Source organism: Felis catus, chromosome A2, assembly GCF_018350175.1.
Source record: "Felis catus isolate Fca126 chromosome A2, F.catus_Fca126_mat1.0, whole genome shotgun sequence".
NCBI classification, from domain to species: Eukaryota; Metazoa; Chordata; class Mammalia; order Carnivora; family Felidae; genus Felis; species Felis catus.
The window spans coordinates 16,698,625-16,719,643 of record NC_058369.1 but is presented as its reverse complement, the minus strand read 5'-3'; the positions used below and the strand labels follow the sequence as shown (position 1 = coordinate 16,719,643).

The window sequence follows — 21,019 nt, the reverse complement described above, 5'->3', positions numbered from 1 at the left end:
AAGCCCCGGCGAAGAGAGGCCAAGTGCCTCTAGGCTCTAAGACCCTGCCCCACTTTCTCCTTCCCCTCCCCCTCTGTCTTTAGGCCCAGTACCCCACCCCCCAAACCTGTGGCCTTCGAGGACTTTAAGAACGAGCGAGGCAGTGAAATCAACCGCATCTTCAAAGAGAACAAATCCATCTTGAACGAGCGGAGGAAAAGGGCCAGCGAGACCACACAGCGCATCAATGCCATCAAACGGGAGATGGACGTGACCAAGGAGGCACTAAATTTCCAGAAGTCACTCCGGGAGAAACAAGGTAAATATGATGGGAAGATAGTGGGGTGGGGGGGCGGCTGTGGGAGCTGAATATCCTGCGCTAAATGGGGCAGCCCTGGGTACTGGAGGACTCAGATGGGAGGGGGCCGCAGGGCATGTTGGGGTGCAGTCTTCACCCCTGGGTCATCACGTGGCTCTAGTCAGCCCTGGGAATCACAGGGTCCTTCCCTGTCAGTCAGCTTCTGCCTGTGGGCCCCCCATTATTTTGTTATCTCAGACCTAGGTATTTCTCCCAGTGGAGAAGCAGGCCTTGGGCTTATAGAGGCTTCCCCAGGAAGATGGGCAGCTGGCGTCCCCCACAAGGCCCCGAGATCCTGGTGTGGTCTCCTTACTACCCAGGGTAGTCTGACTGACATGAGGGTGCTGGTCAAGACACAGGAAACTGAGGAAGGAAAGAGAAAATGGATACCAGAGAGCCTGGGGATTCATTGTCACTAGGACCATTCCTTATGCCAAACCCTCAACACCCAATGCTGGCCTGGCAAAATCTCATCCCCTAAGCCAGGTGGTATGGGGGGCCCTCAGGCTCAGAAAGCAGGGACCTTCCTGTGAGGAGGGTGCTCACCTGGTTACCCTGACCTGGTGCCCTTGTCACAGTGGCAGACACTGCCCACACCTGCACTGTGGGCCAGGGACCCTCAAGCTTGAGTATTCAGAGAACTCCTCTGGGAGGGCTAGTCAAACACAGGTTCCCAGGCCCGGACTGCTGGTTTAACTCAGGGGATCTGGAGCAAGGCTCAGAACCTGCATTTTAATGAGTAACCATCCTGACTCTGAGGCCAGAGGTTCAGAAACCACATCTTTGTTCACATTCCTGGCTTGGTCCCAATGTCCTTTCAGCAGGGCACACCAGAGGTTACTGGGCTTTATCTTGCTAAATCACAACCTTTTTCCAGGTGGTTATCAGTGGGGACATCTCTAGATGTCATCTGTTTTATTTCTGCAGGCCAGGTGGATCATGTCACAGTGAGACACGTACCTTGCTCATTTACTTCTCAGAGGGCACCTCCAAATTCTTGAGGCCACTCTGCTCACACCCTACAGAGCAACTGTCACACACTATTCCAGAAGGCAAAGCCTCCAAGGATCTGGGGACAGGGAAGGGCTGGTGACGGTGGCTCTCATGCCCCCCGCCCAGAAGCTCCAGGCGCCCCCAGAGCCAAGTACTTTTTTGTCTCTTCTGCCCACACCTTCTTTGAATGTACAATTTCTTATTACATGTTTACACAGCTTAAATAATATATACTCATGCTGTGCTGACATATCATCTATACCTAAATATACCTGAAAACAGATGTTTTTAAAGGATGAGATGAAGAATAAATAAACAGTATTTTAACAAATTTTAGGGGCACCTGGGTGGCTCAGTCAGTTGGGCGACCAACTTCGGCTCAGTTCATGATCTCATGGCTCGTGAGTTCAAGCCCCGCGTCGTGCTCTGTGCTGACAGCTCAGAGCCTGGAGCCTGCTTCATGTTCTATGTCTCCCTCTCTTTCTGCCCCTCCCCTGCTCATGCTGTCTCTCTCTGTCTCTCAAAAATAAATAAACATTATAAAAATAAAAATAAAATATTTTAAATTAGGGGCACCTGGGTGGCTCAGTCAGTTGGGCGTCCAACTCTCGATTTCAGCTCAGGTCATAACCTAACAGTCGTGACATTGAGCCCTAAGTTGGGCTCTGTGCTAGGCATGGAGCCCACTTAGGATTCTCTCTCCATCTCTCTCTCTCTCTCTGTCCCTCCCCCGCTCATGCATGCACCCTTTCTCCCAAAATCAATAAACATTAAAAAAATTACATTCAATTGATTAAAAAAATAGTAAAATAAAATACTTAAAATTTTATCTGTCAGACGCACCTGTGTGGCTCAGTTGGTTTAAGCATCCAACTGTTGATTTTGGCTCCGGTCATGATCTCATGGTTCGTGGGTTTGAGCCCTGCATCCGGCTCTGCACTGATGGCACAGAGTCTGTTTAGAATTCTCTCTCTCTCACTCTTTCTCTGCTCCCCCTCATGGTCCTGAACTCTCTCTCAAAATAAATAAACTTATAAATAAATAAATAAATAAATAAATAAATAAATAAATAAATTTTATCTATCAGTACCAAAGAAAACATTTTTGCTCTTACCCCCAACATCACTTGTTTTCCCATTGGTTGTTAAAATACCAAATAAAATACTTTTATCTTGAGGAAATAGATCAACTGAATTCATTTTTTGATTCATTTTGATTGATAGCCACTTATTGGCCCAGAAGGTCAGCAAATTTGGCATGTTGATTAGTGTTTTGTGAAAGAAAAATGAAAAATCATTTTAATTTTTAAAAAAATGTTTATTTTGAGAGACAGAGAATGCGCAAGCAAGGTAGGGGCAGAGGGAGAGGGAGAGAGAGAGAATCCCAAGCAGGCTCCATGCTGTCAGCGCAGACCCCGACACGGGGCTCTATCCCATGAACTGTAAGATCGTGACCTGAGCCATAACCAAGAGTGGGATGCTTAACTGACTGAGCCACCCAGGTGCCCCTGAAAAATCATTTTAGGTTGAAGTGTTTTCCTTGCAGATAATCAGAGAACCCCCCTCCCCCGCAGTGGGACACAGGGTGCTCACAGTCCCTCCCCATGTCAACAGAATACCGTAAAGACTCTGTGAAATAGAATACTGTAAAGACTTTATAAAGGATTTGTGTCTGTCACAGTGACCACACTGGGGACTGCCCACAGTACACGGACCAGGTCACTCCACACTGTACCCCCCAACTCAGACTCTTTGAATTGGGACCAATTCAAGGTCCCAGTTGCCTTTCCATATGTGGTGTCTGTGACAGCGTCTTAACTTTTCTGCAGTAAACTTCAGCGGAAGGGCACCTGGAGACTGCCTCGCACACCCCCGCCACACACCTCAGTCGCACGCAGGACTCACTTTCCAGGGGTCCTGGGGTGGAAGCCCCACACTCCCTGGTGGGGTTGACATGATGCCTATATTGAGCTTTCAAGGTGCTGTGGGCAGTGGCAGTGGCTGAGGTGCGTGACTCCACAGACCATGTTATGTTGTCTTAACTCAGCAACCCCCGTCAACTGACAGACCTTCGAAGGTCATGCAGAGACCGTGAGTAGAGCTGACGAACAGCGCAACTGACCCCTCTCCTCCTGGAGCTTCTGACAGCCACTCGACGTGATACAGATTTACAGCCACTGTTATTAATAGGGAACCTTGCCCAAGTGCTGGCAGTTCATATATATAGCTTACAAAAAAGGAAAACATCCATTTAATCCAGGTGCTTACTAAATTATCTTTGGCCACTGAGGTTTAAGGTCAACGTAAGAGTGAAACATGGGCCATCTCTACCCTCTCCTCTGCCACCCCTCTTGTTCTTTTTTTTTTTTTTTTTAATTATTTTTTGAGAGAGAGAGAGAGAGAGACAGGGCATGAGCGGGGGAGGGGAAGAGAGGGAGAGAGGGAGACACAGAATCTGAAGCAGGCTCCAGGCTCCGAGCTGTCAGCACAGAGCCCAAGGCGGGGCTTGAACCCAGGGACTGTGAGACCATGACCTCAGCCGAAGTCGGATGCATAACCGACTGAGGCACCCAGGCACCCCCACCTGTTCTTAAAGGTGCCAGTGTGGCCCCTCCGGCCTGAGTTCCCTCTTCCACATATGTCCTGGTCGCCTGGCAAGTCCAGGTGCTTTATCCACCCGCACACCACACCCCAGCCTTTCCTCTGGTTTCTGGTCTTCAGGCTTTGCCAGCACTTTGTTCTGTCCTTCCAGAATACCTTCCTCCCCACACCCCAAGTGAGCACCTCATTCTCTGACCTCCTGTGTCCCTGCAGGTGAGTATGAGAACAAGGGGCTGATGATCATCGATGAGGAGGAATTCCTGCTGATCCTGAAGCTCAAAGACCTCAAGAAGCAGTACCGTACTGAGTATCAGGACTTGCGAGACCTCAGGGCAGAGATCCAGTACTGCCAGCACTTGGTGGATCAGTGTCGTCACCGCCTGCTCACAGGTGTGCCATTTGGGAAGGTCGGCTGGCCACCTGAGGTCCTGGGAGACAGAGGGCAAGACCACCACCTGGGTTCTAGAAGTGGCTTCAGAGCGTCTCTCTGACAGAGGCTGGGGCTGGACAGGGGCTTCAGAAGTATTTCCAAGAGGGGCGCCTGGGTGGCTCTGTCAGTTTTTGGCTCAGGTCATGATCTCGCAATTCATGAATTTGAGCCTCTCGTCAGTGGGGGGCCTGTTTGGGATTCTCTCTCTCCCTCTCTCTAAACAAACAAACAAACAAACTTTAAAAAAAAAAAAAAAAAACACTCCGAGGGCAGGGGAGGGAGATAGGAAAGGGTGAGACCCTGGGACAGGAAGTGAACAGAGGGCGAGCCTGTGACCTGCACACATAGGCTGTAAGTGCTCCCTCAGAGACGCCCCCACAGCTCACAGTGCCGTCTGCCTGCCTGCTTGCAGAATTTGATATCTGGTACAACGAGTCCTTCTTCATCCCCGAGGACCTACAAGTGGCACTGAAGCCAGGCGGCAGCATCCGGCCAGGCATGGTGCCCGTCAGCAGGATCATGTCCCTGGTGAGTGGCACAAGGGCAGGAGTGGGGCTAATGGACGAGCACGGGGTAGTGAGTGCGCAGCGCCCTTCATCCTCTCTTTTCTCCGCGAACATGGCAGTGTACAGGCTGCTCCTGGCCTCGCCCATGGTGGACCCAGGCAAACAGACAGGTATAGGTCTCTCCCCAGGTATCGAGAAGATGCGGACCCAGGAAACATCACTTGCTGCCGTCACCTCTCTGGGGCGGCTCATCCTGCCCCGAAGGCAGTTGCAGAGTGTCTGGCAAACTTGGGGCTGGGGGTCGTGAGCTACCTTGCGCAGGGGTTTGCCAACCCTGCGAGGGGCTGCCCTGATGCCCCCCACAGGCCGTGTCAGGGTCGATCTCGACAGTGCCAGGCTGAAGGGACTGTACTGAGTTGAGCCTCTTATAGGGAGAAGATGCCCAGGACAAGTTCAGCCAGCTGCAGCAGGTACTGCTGCCCGAGGGCCCTGACTCCGTCGCCTTCTACAATGCCAAAGTCAAGACAGAACAGAAGGTAACTTGGGGGTTCATGTCTCCAGGAAGGTGAGGCCTCGGGGGCCACATTACTGGGACATCCAAAATCACACTTCCTACTTTGAAAAGACAAAGAAGGAATATGCCAGCCGCGGGAAATACAGAGTCACCTGGAGTCACTGGGATCTCCTGCTGACACCAGAGTCCTGGGAACCAATAGGAGCCCCACAGACCATGGCCAGGCCTGGACATGGCTATTGGGAGCTAAGCTGGTCCACGTGTGGCTCGTAGCCCAGGACAGGGTCTGCCTGCTGGGGACAATGTCTCCATGGGGACCATGAAGAGGAGGCAGGGGACAGAGGACCACATGCAGCTGAGGCAAAGCTAGACCAGGTGTTGGCCATGGGGTGGACCTGCACTCTCCTCCCTGAGCAGCTTGGGCTGGAGCAGAAGGGTTCGGTCTACTGAGGCTCAGTCTGGAGCCAGAACACAGAGGGCCTGTGTGCTGTGTACTTCTCTGTGCCCACAGGCTCCTATACGCAAGTGGCAGGTGCACATGGGGGACTGCTTAAGAGAGCTCATCATGTAAGATACATAAATACAGGGCACCTGGGTGGCTCAGCTGGTTAAGTGTCTGACTAGATTTCAGCTCAGGTCAAGATCCCAGGGTTGAGGGATCGAGCCCTGTGTTGGGCTCCACGTCCAGTGTGGAACCTGCTTAAGATATTCTCTCTCTCTCTCTCTCTCTCTCTCTCTCTCTCTCTCTCTCTCTCTCTCTCTCTCTCTCTTTCACCAGCCCCAGTGCCCCTCCCCTGCTCACACTCTTTCTCTCTGTCAAATATATATATATATATGTATATATACATATATATATGTATATATGTATATATACATATATATATATGTGTATATATATACACACACATACATACACACACAAAATATAAATACAAATACCCAGTCCCCATCCATCCAGTTCCCACCAACCCGCTCTGACAGGGAAACACTGTCACTTGTTTCTACTGTTCCCCTTGCACATTGTGCTATATCTTGGCTTTTTGCACTTAACAGTGTATCCTGAAGATCATTCTATGTCAACTCATAGCTGCTTGTTTTCTTTTTTTTTTTTTTTTTATAGCTGTATAGTGGTACTCCATTGTGAGGATGTATCAAAATTTATTTAACCCATCTCATATTGAGGAACATTTAGGTGATTCCATTTCTTTACAATACAAATATTGTGATGATTAACCTTGTAGAAATGTGAATTCACATATGAGTGAATATATGTGAGAGAGAAGTTTGTAGAAGTGCATTTCTTGGTCACAAAGACGTATACTTTTTTTTTTTTTTTTTTTTGAGAATGCCTGTGCAAGCTAGGGAGGGGCAGAGGGAGAGGAAGAGAGAGAATTTTAAACAGGCTCCACACTCAGTGCAGAGCCCAACACAGTCCTCGATCTCATGATCTGAGCTGAAATCAAGTCAGGCGCTCAACTGACTGAGCCATCCAGGCACCCCAAGGACATGTGTACTTTTTTCAAACTTTTTTTTTTTTTTTTACATTTATTTATTTTGGAGAGACAGAGCACAAGTGGGGGAGGGGCAGAGAGAGAGGGAGACACAGAATCTGAAGCAGGCTCCAGGCTCTGAGCCTTCAGCACAGAGCCCGACGCAGGGCTTGAACCAACAAATCATGAGGTCATGACCTGAGCAGAAGTCAGATGCTTAACCGACTAAGCCACCCAGGCACCCTAGGGCATGTGTACTTTTTTTTTTTTTTAATTTTTTTTTTTTTTTAACGTTGATTTATTTTTGAGACAGAGAGAGACAGAGCATGAACGGGGGAGGGTCAGAGAGAGGGAGACACAGATTCTGAAACACGCTCCAGGCTCTGAGCTGTCAGCACTGAGCCCAATGCGGGGCTCGAACTCACAAACCGTGAGATCATGACCTGAGATGAAGTCGGCCGCTTAACCAACTGAGCCACCCAGGCGCCCCAGGACATGTGTACTTTTTTTTTTTTTTCAATACGTGAAATTTATTGTCAAATTGGTTTCCATACAACACTCAGTGCTCATCCCAAAAGGTGCCCTCCTCAATACCCATCACCCACCCTCCCCTCCCTCCCACCCCCCATCAACCCTCAGTTTGTTCTCAGTTTTTAACAGTCTCTTATGCTTTGGCTCTCTCCCACTCTAACCTCTTTTTTTTTTTTTCCCTTCCCCTCCCCCATGGGTTTCTGTTAAGTTTCTCAGGATCCACATAAGAGTGAAACCATATGGTATCTGTCTTTCTCTGTATGGCTTATTTCATTTAGCATAACACTCTCCAATTCCATCCATGTTGCTACAAAGGGCCATATTTCATTCTTTCTCATTGCCACGTAGTACTCCATTGTATATATAAACCACAATTTCTTTATCCATTCATCAGTTGATGGACATTTAGGCTCTTTGAATAATTTGGCTATTGTTGAGAGTGCTGCTATAAACATTGGGGTACAAGTGCCCCTATGCATCGGTACTCCTGTATCCCTTGGGTAAATTCCTAGCAGTGCTATTGCTGGGTCATAGGGTAGGTCTATTTTTAATTTTTTGAGGAACCTCCACACTGTTTTCCAGAGTGGCTGAATCAATTTGCATTCCCACCAGCAGTGCAAGAGGATTCCTGTTTCTCCACATCCTCTCCAGCATCTATAGTCTCCTGATTTGTTCATTTTGGCCACTCTGACTGGCGTGAGGTGATATCTGAGTGTGGTTTTGGTTTGTATTTCCCTGATAAGGAGTGACGTTGAACATCTTTTCATGTGCCTGTTGGCCATCCGGATGTCTTCTTTAGAGAAGAGGACATGTGTACTTTTAATGGATGGTGCCAAATCGCCTGCCTAGAGCTGGACCCATCTGTACCCCCACAGCCTCACTACAAGATGTATTATCCTGCTTTTTGTTTTTTTTCCAGTCTAAAAGGTGAAAAATGGTCTCTCAGGTATTCTATTTTACATTTCTCTTATTATGAGTGAAGTTGAGCTTCTCCTCATATATTTAAGGGCCATTTTATTTTCTTTTCCTATAAATTGCCTGTTCATATTTCTGCCTATTCTTTTTTAATTTTTCAGAGAGAGAGAGAGAGAGAGAGAGAGGTGAGGGAGGGGCAGAGAGAGAGAAGGAGACACAGAATCTGAAGTAGGCTCCAGGCTGAGAGCTGTCAGCACACAGCCCAATGAGGGGCTCAAACTCATGAACCATGATATGACCTGAGCCAAAGTCAGATGCTTAACCGATTGAGCCACCCAGGCGCCCCTATTTTTCTATTGTATATTGGTCTTTATTCTTATTAATTTGTAGGAAGTCTTGATATACTGGGGAGATTGGCTCTTTATGATATGAATTGAAAATATTTTTCCCTGTTTGTCATTTGTCTTTACCTATTTTTTTGTAGTTATTCTGTTGATTTTTATGAAATCAAGTGTATTAGTCTTTTCTTACTTGGCTTCTGGATTTTGTGTCATAATTAAGTCCTCTCCTTATTGAATTCATTCTCTTTACACTTATAGTTAAGCTGACATCTGTACTGACTTGTTAGATTGCAGATTCAGACGTAGCATGTCTAGGGTGGAGCCTGAGATTCCACATTTCTAATAAGGCTCAGATGATGCCCATGCTGCTCGTCCGAGATCACACTTTGAGTAGCAGGCCACAGAGCTCATCTGCAGGAAACAGCCTCCGGCTCCTCTCCCTCCAGGCCTCTCTCTGTCCCTGAGCTTCTTCCTGAGGTCTACTCCTTCCCCTATCTGTTCTTCCCACTCACTTCTCCATTTTAGCCCCAGTCTTTGCCCCCAGTCTGGCTCCTATTTTCTGAGACTTCCCAGCTCCAATGTCCAGTATATCACCTGACTACTTACTTTGTGTCTCTCCAGAGGGAAAGCCTAGATGACTCTTCTTGGGTTAAATGTACATTCCTGGCCTAATTAGTGGTGGTTTGGAGCAGGTTCTCCTGCCCACTCCAGCTGCCTGGTCCAATTCCCTCAGCAGAGGAGAGGATGGGAGCTAAATTTAGCCATTTAGCTTTGTGCTGTGAGCATCAAGCTTTATTAACCCTGGCCCCTGGAGGGATGCCCAGATCAGTGGACAGGGCCCTGCCTCTCTGAAAAAGTTTGCTGGAACGCAACCACTTTGGCTGGGGAAGGAGACCCTGGCCAAGCTGTCCCCCTTGACCCCACTACCTGACTCCAAAGAGCTCACTCAGGGTTGTCCATGAAAATCTCTCTGTGGGGAGGCAGGGCTCTCCCAGAGCATTTGGGAGAGAATTGAGTAGGGGCAAGTAGGCCTAGATAGCCCAGCCTCAAAGATCATTTGACTGTGACCACCATGTAGGAATTTCCTGCTTTGGCCATAAAGAGGCCTGCCCCTGCTGGGCTCAGTGGAGGGGGCACATGGTATGAGGCAGGGGTCCAACTTTATTCTCTTGCAGGTGGATATCCAGTTTTCCCAGTGCCAATTGTTGAAAAAAAATTCATTCTTTTTCGAATTATCTTGTTACCCTTGTTAAAATTCAGTTGACCAGAAATGTGAGGTTTTAATTTTTGGACTCTCAGGTCTATTCCATTGATCTGTATGTCATTATGCCAGTACTATACTGTGTTGGTTGCTGTAGATTTGTAGTTAGTTTTGAAATTACAAAATAGAAATTATCCACCTTTGTTCTTTTTTAAGACTGTCTTGGGGCACCTGGGTGGCGCAGTCGGTTAAGCGTCCGACTTCAGCCAGGTCACGATCTCTCGGTCCGTGAGTTCGAGCCCCGCGTCGGGCTCTGGGCTGATGGCTCAGAGCCTGGAGCCTGTTTCCGATTCTGTGTCTCCCTCTCTCTCTGCCCCTCCCTCGTTCATGCTCTGTCTCTCCCTGTCCCAAAAATAAATAAACGTTGAAAAAAAAATTTAAAAAAAAAAAAAAAGACTGTTTTGACTATTCTGGGTTCCTTGTATTTCCAAACAAATTTTCAGACCAGCTTGTCAGTTTATGCAAAGAAGCCAGCTGGGATAGGGGTTGTGTTGAATCTATCAGTTGCTTTGGGGAATATTGACATCTTAACATTGTCTTCAAATCTATGAACATAGGCTATCTTTCTATTTATTTAGGTCTTTAATTTCTTTCAGTATAATTGTACTTTTCAGAGTATAAGTTTTGTACTTTTTTTAAAAAAGTTTATTCCTAAGTATTTTATTCTTTTAAAAAAAAATTTTTTTTACATTTATTTATTTTTTGAGAGACATAGAGAGACAGAGCACAAGTTGGGGAGGGGCAGAGAGAGAAGGAGACACAGAATCCGGAGCAGGCTCCAGGCTCCAAGCTGTCAGCACAGAGCCCAACACGGGGCTCGAACTCACAAACCGTGAGATCATGACCTGAGCCGAAGTCAGATGCTTAACCGACTGAGCTACCCAGGTGCCCCTAAGTATTTTATTCTTTTTGATGCTATTATGAATGGAATTTTGTTTATTAAAATATTTATTTATTTTTGAGAGAGAGTGAGAGAGCGGGGGAGGGACAGAGAGAGGGAGACAGAGAATCCCTTGTCTGCACTGTCAGTGCAGAGCCTGAATCGCGACTTGAACTCACAAACTGTGAGATCATGACCTGAGCTGAAACCAAGAGTTGGACACTTAACCAACTGAGCCACTAGGCACCCCTATTATGAATTGAATTGTATTTTAAATTTCACTTTTGGATTGTTCATTGCATGTGTATAGAAATACAATTGATTTTTTTTCTAAAAAAAATTTTTTTTTAATGTTTTTTTGAGAGAGAGAGAGAAAGCGTGATCAGGGGAGGGGCAGAGAGAGAGGGAGACACAGAATCCGAGGCAGGCTCCAGGCTCCCAGCTGTCAGCACAGATCAGCACAGAGCCCAACACAGGGCTCAAACTCACAAACCGTGAGATCATTACCTGAGCCGAAGTCAGACACTTAAGCCGAAGTTGGACACTTAACTGACTGGGCCACCCAGGTGCCCCCGATTTTTGTGTAATGATGTGGTATTCTACCACCTTGCTAAACTAATTTATTAATTTTAATAGTTCTTTAGTGGATTCCTTAGGATTATCTCTATATAGGAGATCATGTCATATACAAATACAAGTAGTTTTACTTCTTTCTTTCCAATCCAATGCCTTTTATATCTTTTTCTCACCTGCTTTGCCTGGCTGGAACCTCTAGTACGATGTTGAAATAAGAGATGAAAGTCGCCATCTTTGTCTTGTTCCTGACCTTAGGGGGAAGGTGTTCATTCCTTCGCCATTAAGTATAATGTTGGCTATGGGGTTTTCCTAGAAAAAAAAAAAGAAGAGCCTTATAGCAGAACTTCTCACTCTGCGCAGTACACATGAATCACCAGGCTGTTAGAATAGAGTCTGATGCAGCAGCCCTGGGGTGGAGCCTGAGATTCTGCATTTCTGATAAGCTCCCAGATGATGCTGATGTGGCTGGTCCAGGGAACACACTCTGAGTAGCACACTTTGAAGTTTATTCTTAGAACCTTTCTTCTATCAGGGTGAAAAAGCTCTCTTCTGTACCTAGTTCACTGAGTATTTTTATCACGAAAGGATATTGGAGACTTATCCTTTTTCTAAAGGGCATGAAATAAGAGTTTATTAAAAATGACCAAGCAGATTTGAAGAAAAACCAAGTACAGTTTTTAGATATGGCTGACTAGATACAGCTGAAGAGGGCATTAATAAACTGAAATAGGAATGTAACAAAATTACCCAAATTACAGCATAGAGAGGTGAGAGGCTAGAAGAAATGACAGACTTTAGGAGATACACAGGACATAATGAGAAAGTCTAACATACATCTAATCATAACCCTAAAAGAGAGAATAAAAATAAAAAGAAACAAAGGGGGTCATCTGGGTGGCTTATTCAGTTGAGTGTCTGACTCTTGATTTTGGCTCAGGTCACAATCTTGTGGTATGTGGGGTTGAACACCACATAAGATTTCCTATTGATGGCTCAAGGCCTGCTTGAGATTCTCTCTCTCTCTCTCTCTCTCTCTCTCTCATTCTCTGCCCCTCCCCTGCTGACACTCTCTCTCTTTCTCTCTCAAATAAATAAATAAATAACCATTAAAAAAAAAACCTTTGAGATATAATTTAAATACCATACAATTCGCCCATTTATAGTATACAACCAGTGGTTTTTTCATATATCCACAGTTAAATGCAACCACAACCACAGTGAATTTTAGAACATGTCATTCTCTTGGTTTTTTACTCCTAAATATTTCAGTGCTTACTTTTTAAGAACAAGTACCTTCTCAGGGTGCCTGGGTGGCTCAGGCAGTTAAGTGTCCAACTTCAGCTCAGGTCATGATCTCACGGCTTGTGAGTTCGAGCCCTTCGTTGGGCTCTGTGCTGACGGCTCAGAGCCTGAAACCTGCTTCAGATTCTGTGTCTCCCTTGCTCTCTGCCCCTCCCCCACTCACGCTCTGTGTCTCTCTCTCTCTCTCTCAAAAATAAACACTAAAAAAAAAAAAGAGCAAGTACATTCTCCTACATAATCATGATATAGTAGTTGAAATGAGGAAAATTAACAATGATGCAACAATATTATTTAACCCAAGGTCCATATGTAACTTTCGACAGTTGACCTAATGGTGTCCTTTATAGTTGTTTTCCTCTCACACCCTGGCCAGGATCAAGTCTAGGATTACACATCACATTTAGGTGCCATGTCTCCTTTAATCTAGAACAATTCCTGGGTCTTTCCTTGTGTTTCGTGATTTTGATTTTTAAAAAAAAATTTTTTTTATGTTTTTATTTTATTTTTGAGAGAGAGGGACACAGTGAGAGCAGGGGAGGGGCAGAGAGAGATAGAGACAGAATCTGAAGCAGGCTCCAGGCTCTGCGCTGTCAGCACAGAGCCTGACATGGGGCTTGAACTCACAGACTGCAAGATCATGACCTGAGCCAAAGTCAGACGCCCAACCAACTGAGCCACCCAGGCGCCCCATGATTTTGATATTTTTGAAGAGTACAGGCCAGTTATTTGGTTGAATGTCCCTCAGTTTAGGTTTGTCTGATGTTTTCTTGTGATTTAAGTTCAAGTTCTGCATTCTGGGCAGAAATACCACAGGAATGATGTCATGTTCTTCATGTACATCATATCAGGACATGTCTTATTCAGCCTGGGATGCTATAACAAAATGCCATACACGAGTGTCTTAAACAACAGACATTTCTTTCTTATGGTTCTGGAGGCTGGGAAGACCAAGATCAAGGTGCTGGCAGATTTGCTTCCTGGTGAAGGCCTTCTTCCTGGTTTGTAAGCAGCCATCTTTTTGCTGTGTGCTCACATGGCCTTTTCCTAGACATATATTTGTGTAGAGAGAGTCTTCTCACTCTTCCTCTTTTTATAAGGACACTAAACCATCATGAGAGCTCTACCCTCATGATTTCATCTAAACCTAATTACCTCCCAAAATTTCCCACCTCTAAATACCATTACAGTGGCGATAAACAAATGTGTTTTGAGGTGGTATAAACATTCAGTCTGTAACAAGAGGCACAAGATGTTGCTTTGTCCCCTTATTGGTGAGGTTAATTTTGATCAATTGGTTAAAGTCATCATATATATTGAATAAGAGGACCAAAAGGTCTTTGGCTTTGAGGAAAGAGCTTCCAAAATTTTATTCCTTATTGTAAATTGTTGTGAACTTGTTTTGACTGGCATAAATCATTTCAGGATCACAGAAAAGATGGACCAAAGTGATTTGCATGGCTACCACCATGAATTTCTCTCTTGACATTCCAGGCAAACCTTCCTTTTTCTTTTTTCTTTTTTTTTTAATGTTTATTTATTTATTTTTTGAGAGAGAGGTAAGTGCGTGTGCATAGGGGAGGGACAGAGAGAGAGAGAGAGAGAGAGAGAGAGAGAGAGAGAGAGATTCCCAAATAGGCTCTGTGCTGTCAATGCAGAGCTCAATGTAGGGATCAAATTCACAAACCATGAGATCATGATCTGAGCCAAAACCAAGAGTTGGAAGCATAACAGATTGAGCCACCCAGGTGCCCCATAACCTTGTGTTGTCTTTACTTCCAAAGTCTCAGATAAACATTTAAATTCTAAATCATTCAACAGGGGAGTCTTGCATTTCTATAGGTCAGTATTATATTCTCCCACCATCCCTCAATCTCTAGGAGAACTCTGCATTGGACAATTTTTATGTTTAAGATGTGCCCACATGGGGCGCCTGGATGACTCAGTCAGTTAAACACCTGACTCTTGATCTCAGCTCAGGTCTTTATCTCAGGGTCATGAGTTTAAGCCCAGTGTGGAACCTATGAGAGGAGAGGAGAGGAGAGGAGGCAAGGGGAGGGGAGGGGAGGGGAGGGGAGGGGAGGGGAGGGGAGGGGAGAGGAGGGGAGGGGAGGGGGGAGGGGGGGAAGAGAAGAGAGAAAGGAAAGAAGGAAGGAAAGAAAGGAAAGAAGGAAGGAAAGAAAGAAGAAGGAAGGAAAGAAAAAGACATGCCAACACAGAAACTTGATATGTAAATGTTATACTTGAGCCATTCCATCTTAATATTTATTTAAACTTTTCATATATATTTTTATACGTAAAGTACACAGGATCAGATTTTTCAAGGTCAAAATGTTTTCCATTTTGCTAAATTTCTCTTATGGTGGCTTTTATCTGTGTGTGTGTGTGTGTGTGTGTGTGTGTGTGTGTGTGTGTGTGTGTGATAAGTTCATGTTTGATTGAACTGAAGGTGTAGGAGTCATGAGTGCATAAGTGCATTCTTTCCCCCTGATGGCATTTGCACTTGATTTTGCAGTTAGCCACAGGGCATTGCCAACCCAGGGCCGTTTTAACTTCCCTTCAAAAATTCCAACTTGATAAGGGATTAATATCCTGAATATATAGAGAACTTCTTTTTTTTTTTAATTTTTTAATGTTTATTTTTGAAAGACAGAGATAGAGTGCAAATGGGAGAGGGGCAGAGAGAGAGGGAGACAGAATCTGAAGCAGGCTCCGGGCTCTATGCTGACACAGGCTCAAACCCATAAACTCTAAGATCCAACCCGAGCCGAAGTTGGATGCTTAGCCAGCTGAGCCACCCAGGCCCCCCTCTAGAGAACTTTAAAACTAAAAAATGGGCAAAGAGTAGACATTTCTCAAAAGACAATATACAGATGGACGGTAAGCGTATGAAAAGATGCTCAATGTCACAAATCATCAGGAAAAGGCAAATTAAAACTACAAGATACCTCCTTATACCCATTAGGATGGCAATGATCCAGAAAAAAAACAAAACAAAACAAAACAACAACAACAACAAAATAACAGGTATTGGTGAGGATGTGGAATAATTGGAACCGTTGTGTGTGTGCTATTGGCGGGAATATAAAATAGTCCAGCCACTAAGTGAAATAAGCCAGTTACAAAAAGGCAAATTAGCTATATGATTCCATTCACATGAGGTGCTTGGAGTGGCCAGAATCATAGAGACAGTAAATAGAATGGTGGTTGGTAGGGTCTCGGGGGTAGGGGAATGAGGAGTGAGTGTTTAATTGGTATGGAATTTCGGTTTTGCCAGACGAAAAGACATACAGAGATGGGTGATAGTGGTGGTTGCACATTATCAGTACATCACCAAACTGTACACTTAAAAATGGTTAAGATGGGGGGCCCAGTTCGTTGGGCATCTGACTCTTGGTTCTGGCTCAGGTCATGATCCCAGGTCAGGGGATCGAGCCCCACATCAGGCTCCACACTGAGCATGGAGCCTACCTAAGATTCTCTTTCCTTCTCCCTCTCCCCCTCTCCCACTTGTGCACGCACCCTCTCTCTAAACTAATAATTTAAAAAATTTAATGGTTAAAATGGGAAATTTTTATGTAAGGTAGGTATTTTGCCACAATAAAAACATTGGGGGTAGAAAAGAATTCTGGCTGAATACGGGAGCTTCAGTTTCCGTTCCCACGTTGTGGAGGATCGAGGATTCATACCTACATTTCAAGTTGGTTTTAGGACTTGCTTGCTTACTGCCCACTGTTTCTGTTTCAGCGTACCTTTCCCACCTGCTTTCTGAGGGCCTAGAACTGCATTAAAAGGGAAGAATTTGTGAACATCAATCTGGTTTGCAGAGGGAGGGCCCTTCGGAATACACGTGTGCCCACCCCTGTGGAGACAGAACGCTCTTCTTTTCTTTTTGAACCTAATTCTTGCCAGAAACTTTCAAGTGGGCCTTTGGAGCATACGCATCTCTTTTAAACATGCCTGCCACACCATTTTAAAACAGTTTTACACACTTTCTTTAGGATGAAAATATGAAAGGGGATGAATGGAACATTATTTCTCAACAGAATTGGGGCTGGTCAGTGGGCATCCTCGTCCCCAGAATGTGATGTTTGCAGGATGAAGGGTGGGGTGGGTGTAAGCGGCATGGCTTCTGGTTCTTAATTCCATACCTGCTAATCAATTCCTGTTTTCTCCCCCTTTCTGCGTCCAGCACAATTACTTGAAAACCATGATGGGCCTCCAGCAGGCACACAGAAAATAGGGATTCATCGCCAGTGCCTTCAAGGACAAGACCCCCAGTAACTCCTGCTGCTCTGGAGTGGGGCTGCCAAACCCCTTGCCCAGAGTTCCAGACAGCCTGCTCCAATGCTGGAGCCCAGCCCAGAGGACTCACGATGGCCTGCCTCCCAACAGGAACATCCTTCACAGGACACTCATCTTCACAGACCACTTTTGGTTTCAATTCACTGTTTTATATGCAGGGACAGGATAAAATAATTTTCTAGCTTGGACGTTCAGTGCTCACTCAAGAGCCTGATTTTATTTCCCGTCCAGGAGGATGCTTCCCTATGCACAGGTGGGGTCAGAACCGAGTCTCCGGTAAGAAAGGGAAAAAGTAGCTCGGCCACCTTCCTCTGGCTTGCCTTTGTCCCACTGGTCACCCTCTTTCCTTCCTTGGATGGGCATTCTTGGGGGGAGCTAGTTCTGAGGAGCCCTGGTTCTCTCAGTCCCTGTCAGACTGTAGGTTCTCTTGGGACATCCTGTCTGTGTTCCTGAGCCAGTGAAAGCGGGAGGCCCTTCTTCCTCAGCAACCAGCAGAGGAATGGGTCTAGGTGGAAATGGCTGAAAGGCAGATTTTTATCTCAGAATAAGAAGAGGCTTAAAATGAACACAGCCCTACATGAAGTTAGCAGCAAGAGCCCCACAGTGGGAGGCTGTCTGGCAAGGAGGTCGCAGAACCTGTACCAGATAGAAGGTTGAACTGGATGGCATCAGTCCATTCAAACACTCGGTGACCCTGTCCTTCAGCCCAGCAGTGAGCAGATGGATGGGGGTTTGTGGAACAGAGAAAGTAGAAAGGCATCCGTGAGGTCTCTGCCCTCTTCCTCTTCAGCCCCTTTCACTTTCACTGACTGATACATAATGGTGCTAAAACAGCTTTCAGAGGCTCCTACTACACCGAGGCTTCGCAGAGCGGCTTTGAAGTGCCCCCGCTCCCTCACCCTGGATGACACACATGGGGACTGTCACTGATCGGCACTAATGGTGTGCACACAGCCCTACTGGTCAGTCCTCATGTCTCCTTTGATTGTGGCCAAATAGACGAGTCTGCCCAGGCTCTGCCTGCCCTCCCAGCTAGTGCAGGCCTCGGGCTGCACCTGATTCTTTCCTTTCTCGGCTTCCCCTGCTCTTACCGGGACTTGTTTGGGGTTCCCAGGTCTTTAGGGCATCTCAGGAAATAGGCCATAGCAAATGGGGTACATCATCTTCTGGGGGCCATAGGAAGCAGCTGTTTGTGGCATTACTGGTCCCCCTTCCCTTCATTCTCTGCCACTGGCTGCAATGGCATGGCCCTACTGGACGTCGCTCCATAGGATTTCTAGACAGCCAGTCCTGGGGCCTGCTGGCCAGGGCGAGCTAGGCCTCTGTCATGGCAGCTGGGCACATTGGTCTCTAGCTCAATTCATTACGACAAAGGCCTCTGTGGCACAAAGTGAACCAAGTAATCATCAATGTGGGCAGAGCCAGAGAAATAAGCCAGGATGGTGCCTGGCAGATCACCCTCCACAAACTCCTCACGGGAGCAGATGCTTCCAACATGACAGGGAGCTAGGGGGCATCACGTCCACTCAAATGGGCCTGTTGTTCTAGAAAATAGTTTCTGCTGAGCTAATCTGACCACCAAAATCATCCCTGAGGGGACTTCCGGTTCCAACATGGGACAGATAAGATAACCTGAAAATACTCCTGCTACAAACAGAAATGCTGGCTCAAGTAGAAATTCTTTTCAATGCAAAGCTAAATTTGCAGGAAGAGACAGAGAACTGCCAGGAGCTGGAGAACTGAAAACCCCAGTGGTCAGCATGGGAACTGGCTGTGGCTGCTAGGGGTAGGAAGGGGTGTGCGTGGATTGTTGCCCTTGAGTGTGAATGTCCACATAAGTGTGAGAAATAAGGCTCTGGCCATGCCCTATAGGAAGTTGGAAGTGGGAACTTGGGCATAAAGCTGGCACCTTGAAGGCTTCATCCTTCATTAAGAGGTAAGCTAGAAAAAATTCCCCCGCTTTTGGGGGAAAAGTTTCTAGAGATGAGGGGAAACAAGTCCTGAGAGAATTTGCAACCATGCACAGGTTTGGGATTCAGATTTACACTGTGTCCAGGAACCCCCAGCCTGAGGAATTAGTGTAGAAATTAGCCCAGAGAGGGGCGCTTGCGTGGCTCAGTTGGTTCAGCATCTGACTTTGACTCGGGTCATGATCTCACAGCTTGTGAGTTCAAGTCCCACATCGGGCTCTGTGCTGATGGCTCCGAGCCTGGAGCCTGCTTCAGATTCTGTGTCTCCCTCTCTCTCTCTGCCCCTCCCCTGATCATGTTCTGTCTGTCTGTCTCTCTCTCAAAAATAAATAAAAACATTAAAAAACTAAAAAAAAAAAAACTTAGCCCAAGGATAAAACACCCAGCAGAGTAAAAAAAAAAAAAAAAAAAAATCTGTACATGCCCTTACTGAGCCACACAACACTCCCACAAGACCCTCATAAACATGAGCTCCAAAGATTAAACACACACATATGCATGCACATGTGTGTGTGGAAACAGCCTGTCATAGTGGAGGCATAATGAGAGCATGGTCAGATTTTAAGAACTTCAGATAACAAATTATTGAATAAAGATTATACAACATATGTTTTAAACAAAGACAAAAGTAGGAATCGATATGATAAAGGCTATCAAAATAGAGCACAGATTTTTTTTTTTTAATTTTTTTTTCAACGTTTTTTATTTATTTTTGGGACAGAGAGAGAGCATGAACGGGGGAGGGGCAGAGAGAGAGGGAGACACAGAATCGGAAACAGGCTCCAGGCTCGGAGCCATCAGCCCAGAGCCTGCCGCGGGGCTGGAACTCACGGACCGCGAGATCGTGACCTGGCTGAAGTCGGACGCTTAACCGACTGCGCCACCCAGGCGCCCCCAGATTTTTTTTTAAAGTGAAACCTGTGGGAATGAAAAATTGTAGTTCTAAAAGTTTAAATGACAGACTAGAAACAGCAAAAGAGAGAATTGCTGACCTGGATGTTTGATCTGAAGAAATTGCCTGGAATGTAGCATAGTGGGATGAAGAGAAAGATTGAATGTGTGGATAAGAGACATGGTAGACAGCATGAGAAGTGCCAGGATACAGATAATCACAGATTCGGAGGCGATCCCAAGGAGATCACTCTCTTAGTGAGCTCATCCAGCATTCATAGCCAATTATCCATCTTATATATCTAGACTAGACTGCTCTCCTGAGCTCCAAACCTGTTAACGTGGCATCTCCATTTGAATGTCTGTTAAGACATCTACAAATCACCATGCTTAAAACTAAATGCCTAATTGTCCCCCAGATATGCCCCACCCAAAGTCTCCCTAATCTCAGCCCAATTGCTCAGGCTAAATCCTTAGTAGTTTTATACTTCTCTTCCCCCCAACACCCCATATCAAATCTGTCAAGAGATCCAATGGACTTTACCTTCCTACTACATTAAACATTTGACCACTTCCTACTTCTACTGCCCCTGTTTTGACCTAAGCCATTGTCATCTCTTGCCTGGATATTGCAGCAACTTCCTATGTCCTTGCTTCCTCCCCTGGTCTTATATAGTCCATTTCCAGAACAGCTGCCTGGTTGATCCTTTTGAAATAGAAGTTAGACCATGTGACACATCTTTTCAAACGTCACATGGTTCCTGTTTCTCCCAGAGTGAAACCCAATTCCTCAAAGCAACTCGAAGGCCCTACATGATTTTGTCTCCTATGACTTCACTCTCTTCTCTCTTCTCCCCCTTGCTCACTATGCTCCAGCCATGTGGGCCTCCTTACTGTTCTTCGGACATGCCCGGGAGCTCCTGCCTCAGGACCTTTGTACTTACTGGCTGTTTTCCTCTGCCTGAAATATTCTCCCAGATGTCCACATGGCGCAGTCTCTCACTTCCTTCAAGTCTTTGCTTAAATGTCACCTTCTGTAGCAGATACTGCCATGCCTTGATCATAACCCCATGCACTTTCCATTCCTGCTAGTAGGTTCCCACCGAAAGCATCTGTAGCTTTCTACATAAAGGCTTTCTCAACCATAGGTACTTATTTGCTGCAAAGTGGGCCCAAATGC

At 46.0% G+C, this 21,019-nt stretch overlaps 1 protein-coding gene across 10 annotated transcripts in view; it reads left to right on the top strand.

The window, feature by feature from the left end:
• KIF9 (kinesin family member 9) overlaps nucleotides 1–17,166 on the top strand; it is a 55,305-nt gene extending 38,139 nt beyond the window's left edge. For 9 of the 10 annotated variants that reach the window (XM_045049476.1, XM_045049474.1, XM_045049477.1 and 6 more), the window contains 5 exons: nucleotides 84–298; nucleotides 4,144–4,320; nucleotides 4,773–4,888; nucleotides 5,298–5,402; nucleotides 16,866–17,166. In XM_045049476.1, coding sequence (XP_044905411.1) covers nucleotides 84–298; nucleotides 4,144–4,320; nucleotides 4,773–4,888; nucleotides 5,298–5,402; nucleotides 16,866–16,916 — 664 coding nt within the window. In that variant the 3' untranslated portion in view covers nucleotides 16,917–17,166. Of the gene's footprint in view, nucleotides 1–83; nucleotides 299–1,264; nucleotides 1,662–4,143; nucleotides 4,321–4,772; nucleotides 4,889–5,297; nucleotides 5,403–16,865 lie in introns of those variants that run through there. The other variant, XM_045049488.1, reaches the window with a different exon arrangement.
• Nucleotides 17,167–21,019: the final 3,853 nt, after the last annotated feature.